At 45.1% G+C, this 17,581-nt stretch overlaps 1 protein-coding gene across 1 annotated transcript; it reads left to right on the top strand.

Annotated features, from left to right (window-relative positions):
- The first annotated feature begins 1,271 nt into the window (after window positions 1-1,271).
- gdf5 (growth differentiation factor 5) lies at window positions 1,272-10,604 on the top strand. The gene is made up of 2 exons (XM_056301036.1): window positions 1,272-2,157; window positions 9,622-10,604. Exons 1-2 carry the CDS (start codon window positions 1,272-1,274, stop codon window positions 10,602-10,604), a joined length of 1,869 nt encoding a protein of 622 aa, XP_056157011.1.
- Window positions 10,605-17,581: the final 6,977 nt, after the last annotated feature.

Below are 17,581 nucleotides of genomic sequence, written 5' to 3'. Positions count from 1 at the left end.
ATGGGGATGAAATGTAAAAGCTGATGGTTTGAGTCCCATCTTGAATGTACATGATTTGCAACAGTTGGAAATATAGTGTTTGTCATGACATTTGGACCACTGGCACTCCTCTGTCACAGGTGAGAAACCTGGGCTGTTGAGACGGCAAGACGAGCAACCTCAAATTTTGTCGCACACACACACACACAGTGCAGCTCTGTCGCACGGTGGCTAAAACCCGTGGCTTTAGTCCTCAGCTGGTCTCCATTTAATAATGTGTGTGTGTTTTGTGCGTGATTGGGGGTGTTTTACATGTGGGCTTATGGGCTTACTTGATGTATGTGTGTGTGTGTGTGTGTGTGTGTGTGTCCGATTGAACTGACATGTATCCTGGCTATAACTCCTAGAAGTGCTTGGCCATCTTGACATCGCTGCCCTTCTCACCTCGACGTTTGGAGCGAAGTGGAAGCTGAGAAAAATTGCTTTATTCAAATGACATAATGCAAAGCTTTGTGGTGTGTGTGTGTGTGGGGGGGGTATTGCCATTTTGCGTTGCAGCTTGAGTGAGTCATCAGTGGAAAGAGGGAGGAAGATTTGACAAGAAATATTGCTGTTAAATGAGTTCGGACAGCATGACATCACGAGCTAATTAAATCAGCTTTGCGCTGGAATTCCGTTTCCAATTCCTTCGTTCAGGTTTGCTGGAGGATTTTTTCGAGCACCTGCAGGTTCGTGTGTGAGTGAAATATTTTCACTGGACGGGATTCAAACTTTGAAGGGAAAAAAAAGCTGCGGCAGCAGCATTACGCCATTCTTGCCTCTCTTGGAAAAAAAAGTGGGATTTAAAGAAGTCTCTTACAAGATATCCAGCAGAATAGCACCGTGGAGTGTTTAATGCAAGTCCACTTTTCTCCGCTCTCCAACTAAATAAAAAAAAAACGCTTTTCTTGAATTTGTCTCGGCGAAGCGGAGCTGAGAGAAGATCTTTCCAACAACTATGGTACTTCTAGATAATGACTCGGGGAATAACCGTTTGAAGGGTTCGTATCTTTTCAGTAGAATATTAGGTTTTACCCGACACCTCAGCTCGTCGCAAACTCGTTCATGTTTGTGTGTCATTTCACACGGGGAAACTCATTTGTCCTCGTTTTGGAGCGTCCAGTGACCAACTCAGAGGATGAACGATTTGAAACTAATCGCTCGCTCTCGTTTAAACAGACACATCAGTTAATTACACGGGATTCGAGCCTTTATTACAATGACGATCTGGCAAAAAACTAAAAGCCTTTAGGATGAAAGTTGTGAAGCGTCTTCCTCTGCTACTGGGCTTCTGGACTCTGGTTTACCTGGATCCTGTCCTCGCCTCGCTCAGCCGGACCAGGCAGACGGACACGCACCGGCGGGGAGAGGCGGCGGTGCGCGCTCTCACCGGGGGAGGAGGTGACCCACACCGGACCGGGACGGTCGGCGGGGGAGCCGGTGGGTCTACGGTAGCTGCCGGTAGACTACCTTTGACCGTTTCGGGGACGTGGAAACCCACGGCGGGGAGTCCGGCTAGGATCACGCGAATTCGGGCTGGCCCTCCGTTAATCAAAGGCGAAACGGCGGTCGTTAAAAGCAAGGCTACGGCGGTGACGTCCGCGTCCTCGGCGTCGCTGCCGCGTAATGGGGCTGTGAACCGGGCGCAGCTACTGACGCAGCACCGGGACAGAGCGATCAGCCTGGGGCGCAAAGACGCTGCGCGCTCCTGGTTACCCGCCGGGGAGGCGCAGCATAAGGCGCACACGCCCGACGCTTTCAGTGCACACGCAGCGGGGAAAGGAGCCGGGGCAACGGAAGGCGGCGGAGGCGGCGGTCCATCGGGAAAACATAGCGGAAAAGCGGTTTCAAGGTCGGCTGCGGTAGCTCCGGTGCGCGCCGCGGCGCCGCTCCACAAAGGTGCCGGCGGGCAGCAGCAGCAGCAGTATGCGGCACCGGCAGCCCAGAGGAATGCCGGCGTTAAAGCCACGGCGGCCAAAGCGAGTGAACGGGAGGGGCATCACAGACAGCCGCTGGTTACTCCTCACGACTACATGCTGTCGTTATATTGGTCGCTCTCTGCCGGAGACTTCAACAGCAGCACTCTGCACGACGCGGGCTTGGCCAACACAATAACGAGCTTTGTGGATAAAGGACAAGGTAAACACACTATCTGTTTCTCCTTTGAACTCGAGGGAACCGAGGGACATTCAGAGCAGAACCCACCGACACTGTATTGATCTTTACTCCTCCTCTCTCTTGACGGGACACTGATCATAACGCGCCAAACGCGCACGCTTGGCGCGAAAGTGCGGACCAAATTAAACAAGCGATGTTTTTTCTTTTCTTGGGACCGGAATTGAAATCTCATGTTTGATATTAATTGCTTTATATAGCCTATTGTTCACGAGTAAAAGCTCCACGCGGTGTTTCTAATCAGGGCTGAGGCTGCGCTGATTGGTTGATCGGCTGGTTAGAGTGCCTAATGATTTTTGGTTGACTATAAGTGTCAGGAGTTAATCGAGTTAAGCACAAAACGAATATAACGCAACAGGGGTAGAGGATGGTGGAGAGGGCTGGGGCTGGTTTGGTAGAGGTGAGAGCTGAAGCTGCAGCCTACGGGAGAGGACTGCGACTGAAGACTGCTGGGAGTCTGAGACTATCGTAAGGTTTTGGTCATCAGGGCTGATGAAGAGGGCTGGGGTGATCGAGCGGTCCACAACATCATCCTATTGACTGAGTAGCGAAGGTCTGATGCTTGAAATGGGGCTGCCAGTAAAGTATAGGTGACCGGCGAAGACAGGTGATTTGGGCTGGGCCCAGATGTAAGACTATTAACTGAGATGTGGACTATTCTAGGTCGGGATTTGGGAAGAGTGGAACATTTGAAGTCATTTACAAGTGCCCTTGAGGTGTCACTGACAACTAGTAGTAAAAAGAACATATAGAGGGAGGGGGATGGGTCACTTTCACATGAGAACATATAATAATAGAGATGCTAGATCTTTACAGATTGTGGTCCTCGGTGCCTGGATGAAATGTAGAGTCGTTTTGCAGGAGCTACAGTTCTGGTTCTATATGGCAGGTTGGTTATAGGTGTGTACCTGTGAAACCCAGTTATGTTTCAATAGACTTGAGTCCTGCAGGAAGAGGACGCAAGCTGCATATTTATCCATGTGTGCTTGTTGTATGTCTCTGTATCTGCACGTTTTTGCTGGTGTGTGTGTGTGTGTGTGTGTGATCTTATTTGTGTGTTATATTTTGGCCTGTGTGCATACTTTGCATGTGTGTGTGTGTGCATGCGTGTGGTTTGCATGTTTGTGTGTAGACATGTTCGAATTTTTGATTGTGTGTGTGTGTGTGTGTTTGCCCGTGTGTTTTGTTAGTGCATACACTTTTGAATTTGAGTGTGTGTGTATGTCTATATGTGTGTGTGTGTGTTTGTATGTGTATGTGTGTATATTGTGTGTGTGTGTGTGTGAGTGTGTTTGTTGCTAGCCATCTGGCCAGCCACCAGTGGCAGCACCCCTCGTCTCAGTGATATACGGCCTCAGGAGGGTAAATAAACTCTCCTCACAGCCACAAGTAGGGTGGCCCCCTCTGTTGTGTTATCTTTACCGCGTAAAACTGTTTAAAATGATGTTTAAACGAGCAAGGTTCAATATTTCTAGCCCCACTAAAGGTTTACATTTCAGGCGCTTTAATGTACTTTTAATTCGGGCTTTATTTGTTTAGTGTGCCCTCAACAAATCAGCGGTGACCTCCTCTGCCTGGTGGAGGGGTGTGGGAAGGTGTCACTGATGCCCCAACACATGTCTTCTCTCTCACACACATTCCCTCTCCTCCACCTTCCTGTCTTTCCTTCTTTCTGACTTTCTGTCTTGTAAACCTCCCCTTTTCCTCTTATTCCTCAAGCTAACACAACCCCCCCTGGAGAAGATTACACATTTAGACTGGGCACTTATGTAGTTTAGTCTTAAACTGTTTGTTAGCCAGCTGATGTGGACTGCCAAACCTGTTTGGTAATCAGACACCGAAGCTTCAAGTGGAACACAAGACAGATACTCTTATCTGCAGGGGAGTCGTGGATTACATATCATGGAAGTAATCTTGCAGCAAACAGAAAATGAGGGGGGGGAAAAAAAACATAAAAATAGGAATGATTAATGAAAATTCCCGTTATTCCAGTAAACAAAATGATGCTAACGTTAACTATTTGCCATGCGCTGTCAGATCTCGTATCAGAAACTGAGGCAGTAAACTGAAGAAAGGAAAATGTCCTCAATTTATAAACTGCAATGTTAACCAAGGCAGTTGGGATGCCCCAGTGTTTTAACCAGCAGCATACTCTGATCACCCATTAGGCCTTTCTTTTCTTATTGGTAAACCAACATCTTCTCCTCTTACGCACTCTTTGCTTTCATTTTGTTTTGAGGTGGGAGATAGAGGCGGCAGAAGCAAGCTCGAGGCAAGACGGTTACCGGTTTGAGTCCTTGTACCAGCTGTGCAAAGTTAGATGGAGAACGTGAATGAGTAGTGCTTTCCTCTCAGTGACCACCACCTGCAAGCCTTTTAGCAAGACACTTAACCCACAACTGCCTCTGCGGAGCTGCAGTACAATAAGTGGCCAATAGTAGAAGACTGTGGGTGCACTGGGGCAGCTCCCAAATAAAAGTCTAAATGACTTGTAAACCAACCAGGGTGTTGCCAGAATTGACCTTTCTCAAAGTCCCGCACCCTTAGTTACTGTTGCTACATCGATCAAGCTTTTCAGAACCATCCAGAAAGTAGCCAGAAAACACCAAAACACGAAGAAGAAATCAGCGCATTCCCTGAGAAAATAAGTGACATATTTTGGAGTAATTGATCTTTAATATCACCCCATGCAAGGCAGAAGGGGTTACAGTATGCGGTGGAGGCATACATTCAGAATATTAAAATGAACACTTGTGTAGACTCCAGGCTGCCGCCGGATGCGACTGAAATTGAGGGAGGGTATAGCTTATTGGTCACAATTAAAGAATGCTAAACCTCATCAACTAATTCTGAAACACACCCAAAATAACATTGTGGCTCGATTGTGTTCTTGCACTACAGGGTAAGTTAAATATTTCAGCTATAATTAGAATCTTTTTCATAATCCATTGTCAATATCATCACTTTGGCCAGGGTGCACCGCAGTGTTCTCTTATCCGGGCTATTTATCCAGGGGTTCTGTATGGGCTCCTCTGTTTCTGGGGCCGCCGGGGACATGCCACAGGGCAAGGAGAACCGCCTTGCGATTTTTTTTTTACCTCCGGACCGGGACCGGGATTTTTGACAAAATAAGGCTTACGAGAGGCCTCCGCACGCGGGTTGACCTTGCTGAATGGCCGGTCCACACCTGGAGCTCACGGAGGGGGAGAAAATAGGCTGGATATGGGGAGGGCAGACTGGCCAGAAACCCTCCCAGGGCCCAGCCGAACCTCCCTGTGGGTCTTTATGTTCTGAAATGAGAGATGGAAGCTGGCTAACCTGTGACGAGGATAACAAAGTTACGTTAGTGGGCCACAGACTAAGCTGGTTACATTCATCAGGTACCTCGATAATGTTATTTTGCTAGTCAGTAATATGTTGATAATGGTAATAATCATTGTGTGGGTAAAAGTAACAGTAATAATATGTTGGCTATATTAGCTATGGATAAAAGCTAGTAGCAAGCTTACCTTGGAACAGATGAAGGCATTTTTGTTAATGTTGGATGGATTAAGCTGGCTATGGGGTCTGCCACACTGCTTAATCCATTGCCGACATCACTCTTCATGCATTTTGGGGAGGGTAAGAAAATTACACCCCCTCCAAACTTTTGCAGGTCCCATAGGCACAGTTTTGGACTTTTGCTGTCTGTTGAAAGCTTGATGAACCTCCCTCACATACAAACCATTGCTAAGGTAGGATTGGACAAGAACCATTCTGGGGCGGGACTTTGCGAAAGGTCAATTGAGTGAGCATGCTCAATCAAATTTACCTTGATTTATAGGTACAAAAATGAAAGATTTTTCATTTAAACTAAAGGCCCTCACACACTGTTTGATTGTGACTGTCTTGTACATTTAGTTGTGTCACACTGTATGATGGGAAAAAGTAAAATTGTGGGGTGTCCAGGTAGCGTAGCGGTCTATTCTGTTGCCTACCAACAAAGAGATCACTGGTTTGAATCCCCATGTTGCCTCCAGCTTGGTCGGGCATCCGTCCCTACAGACACAATTGGCCGTGTCTACGGATGGGAAGCTGGATGTGGGTATGTGTCCTGGTCGCTGCACTAGCACTTCCTCTGGTCAGTCAGGGCGCCTGTTCAGGGGGAATGGGAACTGCGGGGGGGGGGGGGGGGGGGTAGCATGATCCTCCCATGCGCTATGTCCCCCTGGTGAAACTCCTCACTGTCAGGTGAAAAGAAGTGACTGGCGATGCCACATGTAACGGAGAAGACATGTGGTAATCTGCACCCCTCCCCGAATAGGCAGAGGGGGTGGAGCAGCGACCGGGACAACGCAGAAGAGTGGGGTAATTGGCCAAGTACAATCGAGGAGAAAAAGGGGGAAAAAAATAAAAGTAAAATTGTGATACAGTCCCTTAACATACTGTGTGAGATAAAGCGAGTCTGCTGTCACAACGTATGAACAGGGATGGACGAGCAACATCAGCCAACGGTGCCTGCCACAAAAAGCCAACACAGTCCCAGGAACAGTCAATGTGGTCTTGTGGAAAAAACATGCCGATGCATCAACAATGACAATTTTTGTCTGTAAAAACCCTAAAAAGAAGGGAGAACACGGGTTATCAATTCTCCAAAGTGAGCTTGAAATACTACAGTAATATCTCCAGACATTTTTGATGAAATTGTCTGCACCCACCCAAGTATTTTAGACTAGTGGATGACTTCCATTGGTTCCCTTAGAACAATACACACATACAAAGCAAGAGCGTACTGAGCAGTGCAATTCTTTAGTTCAAGAATTAATTATTAATAATTATTAAGTATTAATAATTACAATTGCTATGGATGTTGTCATTTTCTACCATGCTCCTATTGGTCACTCACCAAAATGGCATCATAGCCATAGTTTTTTATCATCGTATCCCCTACCACACTGCTAGAACTTCATTGGAGTCTGTGTGTCCATGAATCAGCACTTTGTCAGTTATCTTTAACCCTGTCATACTGAAGGACTGAATGCAGCATAGCCTACAACACACATTTTGCCCATATCTGGGAAATTTAATCTGGGATGGCGTTGCAACTGCTGATATCATACAACGTGCGGGGGGCCCAAAATGCACAACTCAAAGGGAATTTCAAGTCTAGATATGGCCACAGCAATGGCAACACAAATTTTAACACATCAGGACACATCCATCAATCATCTAATGTACTTAATTACAGTAGGAGATTTCAAGGGCACAGGAATTTATTTTTCTAGCTTCTTTTTTTCACTCATTTCTTCATCTCCAACCCACTATCTAAGTCAATCCCTCCTTTCTCTCTCCAGTCTTTCTCGTTGTCTGTTTGTTCATTATGTCTCTCTTAATCCCTGGTCAGTGCTCCCAAACCATACGTAGCATCCCCATAGGGAAATCACAAAACAAAGCTTGACCATAGCCAATTCTCCATCTCTCCCTGTAGACAAGTGCGGCTAAGCATTGCATTTTTTTGTGGAGTCCTTGAAGTAATTCTTAGCTCCAAGCGTAGATCCTAGCCAAATTTCAGCAGGGCTTGATTAATATGAGAGAGCTGAAATCTATTACTCATTTAGTGGCTTTTAAGGATCTCCGGGAGGCTCTGCAAATAGTTTGATTTGCAGAAATGTTGCAAAAGTTAAAAAGTAGAATCATATGCGTTTGTGCTCCCGTATTATACTTTGTGTTGACACCGCATGATGTTTGCAGACAACTTGGCAGAGCAGGCTGACATTCACCATGGTAGATCAGTGTCATCAATTCAAGGCCGGCTGGCAATCTCTGTCATGTGTCATCCCTTGCCTCTCAAAATACCCCCAGTCATTTACCATTGTATCATCAATTCACCCTCCAACACCACGGATTAAACCAGAGAAACTGCCGAAAAAAAGATGTGGATTTATGAAAAGAATAGCGTGAAAATGAAACACAAATATTGCACTCTATATAACTGTTCTCTTTTCATGTTAACTCTGTGTTGTTGTTATTTTGAGTTTTCAAGAGTGTTGCAGGCTATTTCTGCTGTATTGAAAAGCATTGTCGAAATTCAAACAAAGCCTTTGTCAAATACCCCAGTTGGGTCACAATGCTGACTTAAACCCCTGATCATGTCTATGATGCACATCTACATTAGCATGCACAGTTACATTTACGTTAAGCTGATAGTTTGTATCTCGAACTTACAATGCAGCAGCACATACACATGACAGTTCCAGATACTCAGCTGCTCTCGATATGGTAATCTACCCTCTCATGGGGCCACCCCCAGGATATGCATGTTGTCTGCAGTTCTGTTGCCTCCATAACAGATGCTGGGTGACTGCGTGGAGGAGGGTTTGTCAGCAGTGAATAGCTGCAGGTCCATAATAACAGCTCTGTTTACAGTCCGATGTGGTCTCTCTGTCTGTTTCCAATGTACTTTTCAATGCAGAGTAAAGTCATGAATGGGCGGGGGGTGGGGGCAAACGGAAGGGAGAGAGAGAGGATTTATGTGTGTGTGTGTGTGTGTGTGTGCATGTGTGTGTGCGCGTGCACACAGAGTTCAGTGCTGGAGCTCATTTGGAGATTGAGATTTACTGGTTTCGCTCACTGACAACACAGAGAATACATTACACACCACATCAGTCCGCTTTTATTTCCCCTCTGATGAGCAGTTGTATGATTTTATATGTTTTTGCGTGTACGTCTGTGTGTGCGTACATGTACTTTATGGGCATATTAGGGCATGTGAGTGTGTGCATGTCTACATCATTGTTGGTTCAAGTCTCTGGATGTGTGAGTGTGTGTTATTTTTTTTTAAATGTATCTGTGTGTGTCAGTATGTATGTGTTTGTATGTGCTTGTGTGCATGTGCATGAGGTGTGCACAATTTTGGTAGTGTTTTTATGTGTATGTGTACCTGGTAAGTACACATACAGTATTTTTGTTTTTAATTTGCTATTGTATTTTTCTGGTCCTTTTCCCACCTTCCTGTTTGTGATTTCTGTGTTTCTGTGTATGATTTGTATGCATGCCTATGTACATGCGCACATGCTTTGCGCATTTATACCCTTTACGTTTGAGTCTCTGAATGTCCTCCTGTGCTTCTGTATGCCTGTACGCTTGTATTTGTGTGCCTGTATGTGTGCACACATGCATGCATTCCACATCTTAGCATTTCTGTGTATGTGTTCCCACTGTGTTTGTGTGTGTGTGTGTGTGTGTGTGTGTGTGTGTGTGTGTGTGTGTGTGTGTGTGTGTGTGCCGCCATGTTTTTACTTGAATGTGAATTTTCATTTCCAAGTGTGTTCTCCTCTCTCTTCCTCTGTGCCTGCATGTTTCCAATGTATGTCTTGTGTGCACGTAATTTGAGCGTGTTTTCCAATTGCAAACTTGGATTTCTCTCATATCCCCTGTCCTCTCTCCCAGATGAACGTGGTCCCCAGCTGAGACGGCAGAAGTACCACTTCAACATCAGCTCTCTGGACAGAGATGGACTCCTGGGGGCCGAGCTACGCATCCTGAGGAAGCGCCTGTCTGATCCTCGCAAAGCTTCAAATGAAGCCTTGGGATCTCCAGCCACAGGGGGCGGTGGTGGGGGTGGCCCTTCCCCGTACCTGAAGCTGTACACCTGCACTTCAGGTAAACAGAAGCCTACTCTGCTCCAGACACGGACCATAGAGGATCTGGTCGGTGGTATGATCATCAGCAAGTGGGAGGTGTTTGACATCTGGAAAGTCTTTAAGGGCTTCAGAAACCAACAGATCCAGCACACTCAGCAGCTGTGTTTTGAACTTGAGGCTCTGGAGCACCGAGGAGGTCGCCCAACCGACCTACGGGCTCTAGGGTTTGCTCGGACCGGAAGGACCAACAAGGAGAAAGCTTTCTTCCTGGCATTTGGTAAGACCAAGAAGCATGACCTGTTCTACAATGAGATCAAGGCACGGTCAGGTCATGACAACAAGACTGTCTACGAGTACCTGTTCACTCAACGGCGAATGCGTCGGGCCCCTGCGACAAGGGGCGCCAAAAAGACGCCGCAACAGTCACAGCCACAGTCTCACCCACCGCACCAGGCAGTCAAAGCCCAGACAAGGCCACGCTGCCACCGAAGACAGCTCCATGTCAACTTCAAGGAAATGGGCTGGGATGACTGGATTATTGCGCCACTCGAGTACGAGGCCTTCCATTGTGACGGTGTCTGCGACTTCCCTATCCGCTCACACCTGGAGCCAACCAATCATGCCATCATACAGACGCTTATGAACTCTATGGACCCGGACTCAACCCCACCCACCTGCTGCGTCCCGACGCGCCTCAGCCCAATCAGTATCCTCTACATCGACTCAGCCAACAATGTCGTCTACAAGCAGTACGAGGACATGGTGGTGGAGTCATGTGGCTGCAGGTAGCGATGAAGGAAGACAGAAAGAGTGAAGGAGGAGATGGGAAGAGGGCATGAAAATGTTAGGGAATAAGGAAGACAGAGAGAATGGAAGAAGGACAGAAAGAGGAAGGGTGAGGGAGAGGCAGAAATGGATAAGCAAGGGAGAGACGAAGAGAGCAAAAGGAGTGGCCACCTGTCCTTGACTTTACATTTCAGAGAAAACACAAAAAGGAACATAGTACAGATTAAAATCAAAAAAGGATGATGGACACTGAGGAAAAAAATATGACACTGACAGTGCAGTGACCTGATCCAAAGACTAAGTGCTTGAACCCAGAACTGATTGCCAAAATCTTAATCTTAACGTCAAAAGCTACACAGCAGACTTTTACCTAGTTCAGTGGACTAACACTGTATATCAAAGACTGCTATACTATGCTAAACACATATAGATAAAATCATCTCGAGGCTGACCCAGAACTTTGTGCTTATCTCCACTCATAGTTAAGATGTACTATGAGCATCACACAATTTTCTATGAACTGAAAGAGGAAAAATACATCTAAAGGAACAAATAGTGGAATCACCAATAAATGAGCTGTTTTTATATCCTGATGATGAGACCGCTCTCATGTTACAACTAAAGAAATTTTATTCTATGTTGGTTTTTTTTTCACTCTGTCGGCTACCTTTAACCCTGTCATACTGAAGGACTGAATGCAGCATATGTGTGTAACAGAAATTCTATGAAGATGGTAGTATTCTGACAAGTGCCATTTTTCAGCATTCATCTGCCTTTGTGCCTTTAAGACGTTCACATCACCCACTCAAACAATGCTGCAGGGAAACTTTTCTGGGGTTGTTATCTGGCCCATTCAGATGTACGACGAGCAGTAATCATTATGTTTTATTCTAGGGTGGTTTTTTGTAAAGCATGAGAGGAATTTTTGTTTTATAAACACCAGCCAGTGATGAAGTGCTAATCTCTGATGGTCCAAACGTGGGACATTTGCATGAGCTGCTCTCTAATAACAAATGTCTGACTGATTGAGCTTAGCTGGTGAAACACAACCAACTCCAAGCTCATATCAGTCCAAAACTGTGCTCCCCCCCAGGCACACTAGACTAAACTATCAAAAGAATTTGTAAGTTTCTCTGATGCCAAATCTCTGTTTCACTCAAGTGAAATGCTTGTGTTAGCATTGAGTCATGTTTAGCTAATGTTTCATCATTTCACTAAGAGCCAAGTCAGCTTGAAAAAAGGTTAGCTGAAGCTGTTGCCAGGTTTGGTGAGAGGTTTAAACCAGTAAGGTGTTTTTGGTTTAGACACGAACGTTTCATGTGCAAGTTAAAGGGGCACTGGAGCATTTTTTTTCTTTTACTCCGTTATCGAACCGCACGAGGCACTTCTTATTGAATAGTTTATTGAATTTGCTGGCTATTTATCAGTTGTAGTTGAGGTAGCCACTACGTTGTGCCAAAGTAGAAACTTCATTGCCACTATTTGTATCTGATGAAGTCTTGCAACACACAAGAATTAGCTAGGCTTCCGCCTCAAATCAGAGAGGCACAAAAAAGAAACTGAATAATATTGAGTTCAATGTCTTGATGAATGCTCAATAATCCAGGTAAGAAAATACCAACAAGTTGAATCAGTTCATCTGGACACAACATTTATTGAGAGAGAAACGTTTCATCGTAGTGCCCCTTTTCCACTACATGGTACCGGCTCGACTTGACTCAACTCGACTTGACTCGACTCGACTCAACTCGCTTCTGTGTCGTTTTCCATTACCGTAACCATACCCCCTCAGTGTAGCTGGATTTTCGGCTCTCCATCTTTTTCAACTTCAAAATGTACTTTTAAGATAACTCCGCTTCGACCGCTTCAGTATTTAAAAATGCCGGGTGAGATCCCATGCGGCTTTTGGTGACGCAGTGACGCAAAATGACACAGTGATGCGTTTCTCTGAACAATCAGAGGTCTGCAATGATTTTGGTATCCACTCTAGTTTTTTTTTTTTTTTGGCTCCTTGACAAAGGTGGTACCAAAAAGTGGTAACAGTTACCAAAATGCCGGTACTTTCCAGTAATGGAAAATGAAAAAAGGGTGAGTCGAGTTGAGTTGAGCTGGTACCATGGAGTGGAAAAGGGGCATAAGTGACCTCATCAGTCTCAACTGACTGCAGGTATCCTCACCCTTACAAACAATACAGTGGCATAACGACCGAAACCAACAATTGGTTTCATATGCAAATACGCGTGACTGTTACAATGGCCATGTGTACTATCCACCGAGGATTGGGGAATGGTTGCAATCACAGCATTGTAAGATGGTGACAGATGTACTCTTAGCCCCCCTCGGTTCAGGGATGGTCGTTCTCTCCCTCCCTCTCATAGATGACCTCTTTGACTCCCCATTCAAACCAGTGTTCCTCCCTATCCTCATCCTTGAAGGTGTGGCCACTGGCCTGTAGATGGGTGTAGACTGTGGTGTCCTGGCCTGATAAGGTAGCTCTCCTGTGTTACTTGGATGAGTGATGAAATGTTTCTCCCAATAAATGTTGTGTCCAGATGAACTGATTCAACTTTCTGGTATTGTGTTCAATCTTACTATTGGGTGTAGGTATGTCGAAAACATGGTAGTGCACATCTTAGAAGTGTCTGACCCACCAGAAACGGGCCTGCAGCTCATTTTGGGTCCTTAGCCACAGTTTAATAACAACCCCTGCCGTAAATAATCAACTGAAGATAGAGGGAACACAGGGTCCGAGGGAAGAACCTGCCAATCTGTAAAACAGAACAGAAGTCTACAGCTTTATTGTTGCTATGTAACATATACAATGGCAGCAACAGTGTCACTCTTTGGCAAGGCTTTCCTTTCTCTGTGTTTCATACGGTCAACAGCAAGCACACCTGTCTGCCTGCCCATTGTAAAACGCCTAAGCTGTTGGATGAAGACATCTGTGTGGAGTGAATGGCTTGTTTCTCTTGGAGTCCAAGTGATGTAACCATTTCCTTTAATCAAAGCTGAGGCATGCCAGTGGTATTGCCCCCTCTCTAAAAACCCAAACTGACAGTCCGCAGGCAAAGCTGGGGAAGAGGCCGGGTATTTCAGTTACTATTATTGCAGAGTACAAAAAAAAAAAGAGACCTCAAAAGAATTTCGCTGCTAGCATGCAGCTCCCACCGAGAACCTTGGATTAAGCAGCACAAAATGTAGAACATCTGAGGAAAATTTCATGGTTCGACTCCAGATAGATGTATTATGAACAACTTCCAAGACAAGAGTTTAGGAATATCAACACATTTCAGTTGGGTCTTTGATATAATCCCTAAGAGCAACTCATTTGCACACAGCATACATGTTTGGTTTGGAAAGCAGTAGCTGTAACTGTCCAAAAGGTATGTGTTATCCCAACACAGCAACAATAAATCTCCCAACTTATCCTCTTTTCATACACCCACATTGAAGCTATGCATTTTAATTGATATCGCTGATATGGTTTTGAGTATTCCTTCTAGAGATGTAAACTTCAAACATGTTTGTTTATCTTTGAATTAAATGAAGAAAAAAATGTTTCTGTTAAGATTGTGCTTCAGAGTTTGTGTGTTTTGTGTCCTCTTTAATGATTAATATATTCTTTTAGGACCAAGGAACTGCATTTTGGTTGTTACTATTTGGGAAAGAGAAGTGTTGAGATGACTCATAACATAAATGATAATGGGCGGCACGGTGGCGCCTCACAGCAAGAAGGTCCTGGGTTCGAGCCCCGGGGTAATCCAACCTTGGGGGTCATCCCAGGTCATCCTCTGTGTGGCGTTTGCATGTTCTCCCGATGTCTGTGCGGGTTTCCTCCGGGTGCTCCGGTTTCCTCCCACAGTCCAAAGACATGTAGGTCAGGTGAATCAGCCATACTAAATTGTCCCTAGGTGTGAATGTGTGTGTGTGTGTGTGTTGACACTGTGATGGTCTGGCGGCCTGTCTATGGTGTCTTCCTGTCTGCCGCCCAATAACTGCTGGGACAGGCTCCAGCATCCACACGACCTTGAGAGCAGGATAAGCGGTTTGGATAATGGATGGATAAACGATCATTCCTAATGCTTTGTTGTCATGCTTGTATTTGCAGAGTAGAAGCTGGTGTCCATGTGGGAAGGTGGTCTGGTGTTATACGGATGAACATGGTGAGGAGCTTTAACTCGGGCCTTGTGATTGAACATCAGTCTATTTGCTTCACCAAACATCTGTTAAAGCTAGATTTGGGAGTGGGTTTCATGAACTTTAGAGTCAATAAATCAGCTCTGTCTCTACGTAAATCCTCAAGTAAAAGACGAAACTCCCCCCCAAAATATTTGTATTCTTGTCAGTTGAGGATCAAGGAGAGACTGGTTTGTGATATATTTCTGACCGTATTTTCTGTCCTTATTCTATGTGTAAGTCCCTTTTTGGGTCTGGACCAACAGTTAAATGGGAGGACTGCAACTCCCCTGAAACAAAGTGCAACCATGCCCCCCCCCCCAACACATTAATCTCTATTCATCGACTGACTGAAACATGGTTGACGTGGCATCCATGTCAAAATGCCTCAAAAAGCCAGATTTTGGTTACTGAAAAGGCTGCACTCACGGTCAAGGCAAAAAAAAAAATAATGAACGGTCACGCAAATCAAAGTGTACAACAGCTACCACAGCCTTGAAACCGGAGCTGAGTCAAGTCAAGCTTTATTTTTAAAGTGCATTTCATATACTCGGTGTGCATAACAAAATATTCAAGGCAAAAATGGAGTAAACCCAGCATTAAAATGCAAAAACTAATATAAAAAGACCCCCCCCAACCTGCACATTGAGCCACAGAAGGACAAAATTCCAATTTGTGTTCACACACACACACACACGCGCACGCACACACACACACACAAACACACACACACACACACACACACACACACACACACACACACACACACACACACACACACACACACACACACACACACACACACACACAGATAAAACCTAGTCAAAAATGTTCACGACTAAAGAGGCTGAACATGTTGAAAAAAAGGTACTGGGTGCAGAGCTGTAAAACAGACATTGGGAAACATTATTCCCCACAGAGAAAGGAAGAGAGAGAGAGAGAGAGAGAGAGAGAGAGAGAGAGAGAGAGAGAGAGAGAGAGAGAGAGAGAGAGAGAGAGCGAGAGAGAGCGCCTGGCTTTAATTATCACACATTTCCACACATTAGTCCACCTAAAGTACAGGCACTGGATTATACAAACAGCTGATTTAAATCCACATGTATGATTTATGGCAACCGATATTTCTTATGATTTATGATGGTGAAAAGTGTGTTTTGCTCGACAGGAAATGAAGCATAATGGGAAAATTGACTTCACAGTATGCTTTCAGCTGTGCTTCTTTTTTTTCTGTTTCAAGTTCCTCCTATCACAGAACGGTATTGTTATAAAAGCATCAACAATACCTTGTAAACTAGGGGACGGTATGGCATCATAGTACATCTGTCAGGTAAAACCCTCACAGCTTCATTCTCTTTTCAATTAAAAGGTTACGCAGTCCTTTATGTGCATAGTAAACGACACACATTGTTTATATGACAACCATTCAGATATGTTTGGGATTTAAAAAGATTCACTATCAATGTGGGGGGGGGATTCTTAAATACTGCTAAACTATGGCGATATCAGCTTTCCATTTAACCACAACAATTTGTGCAAAAAGAAATGTTCCCCAGAATTACTTGCTCTAAATGTACAGTCGAAAAATGAGCATTTGCCGCCAGATTTACTAAGACATGCGCAAATGAGCAGTGCTGCAAGATGACCACCAATTCAACCCCTGCCAGTTTTGAGAACAATTTACTATCAGCTGACATTAAATGAGCTCCCCAACAAGCTGTCTAATTAATCAATTCGGAAGCCAGAGGCATATTGAAAGAGAAGGATTGTACCTGGTCTCTCTCTGGGAAGAGACATTCCTGCGGAATATCTCACTGAAAAGACATCAAGGCCAGAAGATGTTTGAGCAGCGCAGCTATCGCACGGCTCCCTCTGGTCTGCAGTTCTGATTCAACTTTTATTTCTTCCAGAAGACAAACAATGGCTTGGCAACCTGTACCTGCCCCTCACCTTATTTTCAGACATCCCAAATAAGATAATGCATGCATGAAACATCGTCTGTTGTCTTGTTTTTCCCTTCTTGTCTCTCGCTCCCCAAAATAAAAGCTGCAGCCATATTTCTGCATAAAACATGCTTGCACTGGATGTTAAATGCCGTGCACATTTCAGGGTGAAATTAGCAGGTTTTCTTTTTCGAAGCTTATGGAGGATGCAAGTATAATGATATGCATGACAGCCTCCCTCAGTTTTGTGGTCTCTGACACGCCCAGAAATACATATTCATTGGGTTAAAAACTACATGTTTGCAGCCCTGTTACCTCAGCCTCTCCATCCTTCCATCCATCCATCATCCAAACCGTTTATCCAACTTAGGGTCACGGGGATGCTGGAACCTATCCCAGCAGTCATTGGGCAGCGGGTGGGGAGACACCCTGGACAAGCCGCCAGTCCATCACACCCAGTGTCTGCGTGGCTACCTCAGCCTAAATGTGCAAAAACCATAATGCACCATGAATCAAAGTTGTCTCTTTTTTATACATGCGATGGCATTAAACCACTACAAACCTTGAGTAAACTGATGGTTAGAGCCTTCAGCCACGTTACAAAATTTGTCTTGACAAAATGATCCACTTACACCGTGAATTCTCCGTCTTTTAGAAATGTGGCACGATGAACCCTGTGTAATTTTAACTGCTCCCTTCACAAACCAGACACGCCGAGGTTCGAAAATGAACCCGGTGTTTCATACCTTACTAGAGTATTATTGGCCCATAACCGTCGCCGTCCACCTGGCCGCAGGCCCACAGTACCCATAATCTGATTACATTCTAGTGAACTCTACGAAGCCCTCCTCTCAAGCCCAGAAA

The sequence above is a fragment of the Lampris incognitus genome, chromosome 2, assembly GCF_029633865.1.
Source record: "Lampris incognitus isolate fLamInc1 chromosome 2, fLamInc1.hap2, whole genome shotgun sequence".
In the NCBI taxonomy this organism is placed as follows: domain Eukaryota; kingdom Metazoa; phylum Chordata; class Actinopteri; order Lampriformes; family Lampridae; genus Lampris; species Lampris incognitus.
Note: the sequence above shows the minus strand (reverse complement) of the source record. Positions and strands in the feature narration are given on the sequence as shown.

Coding starts and splice junctions, on each gene's coding strand:
- gdf5 (XM_056301036.1), top strand. CDS start 1,272: ATGAAAGTTGTGAAGCGTCTTCCTCTGCTACTGGGCTTCTGGACTCTG. Junction 2,158..9,621: donor CTTTGTGGATAAAGGACAAG/GTAAACACACTA, acceptor CCTCTCTCCCAG/ATGAACGTGGTCCCCAGCTG.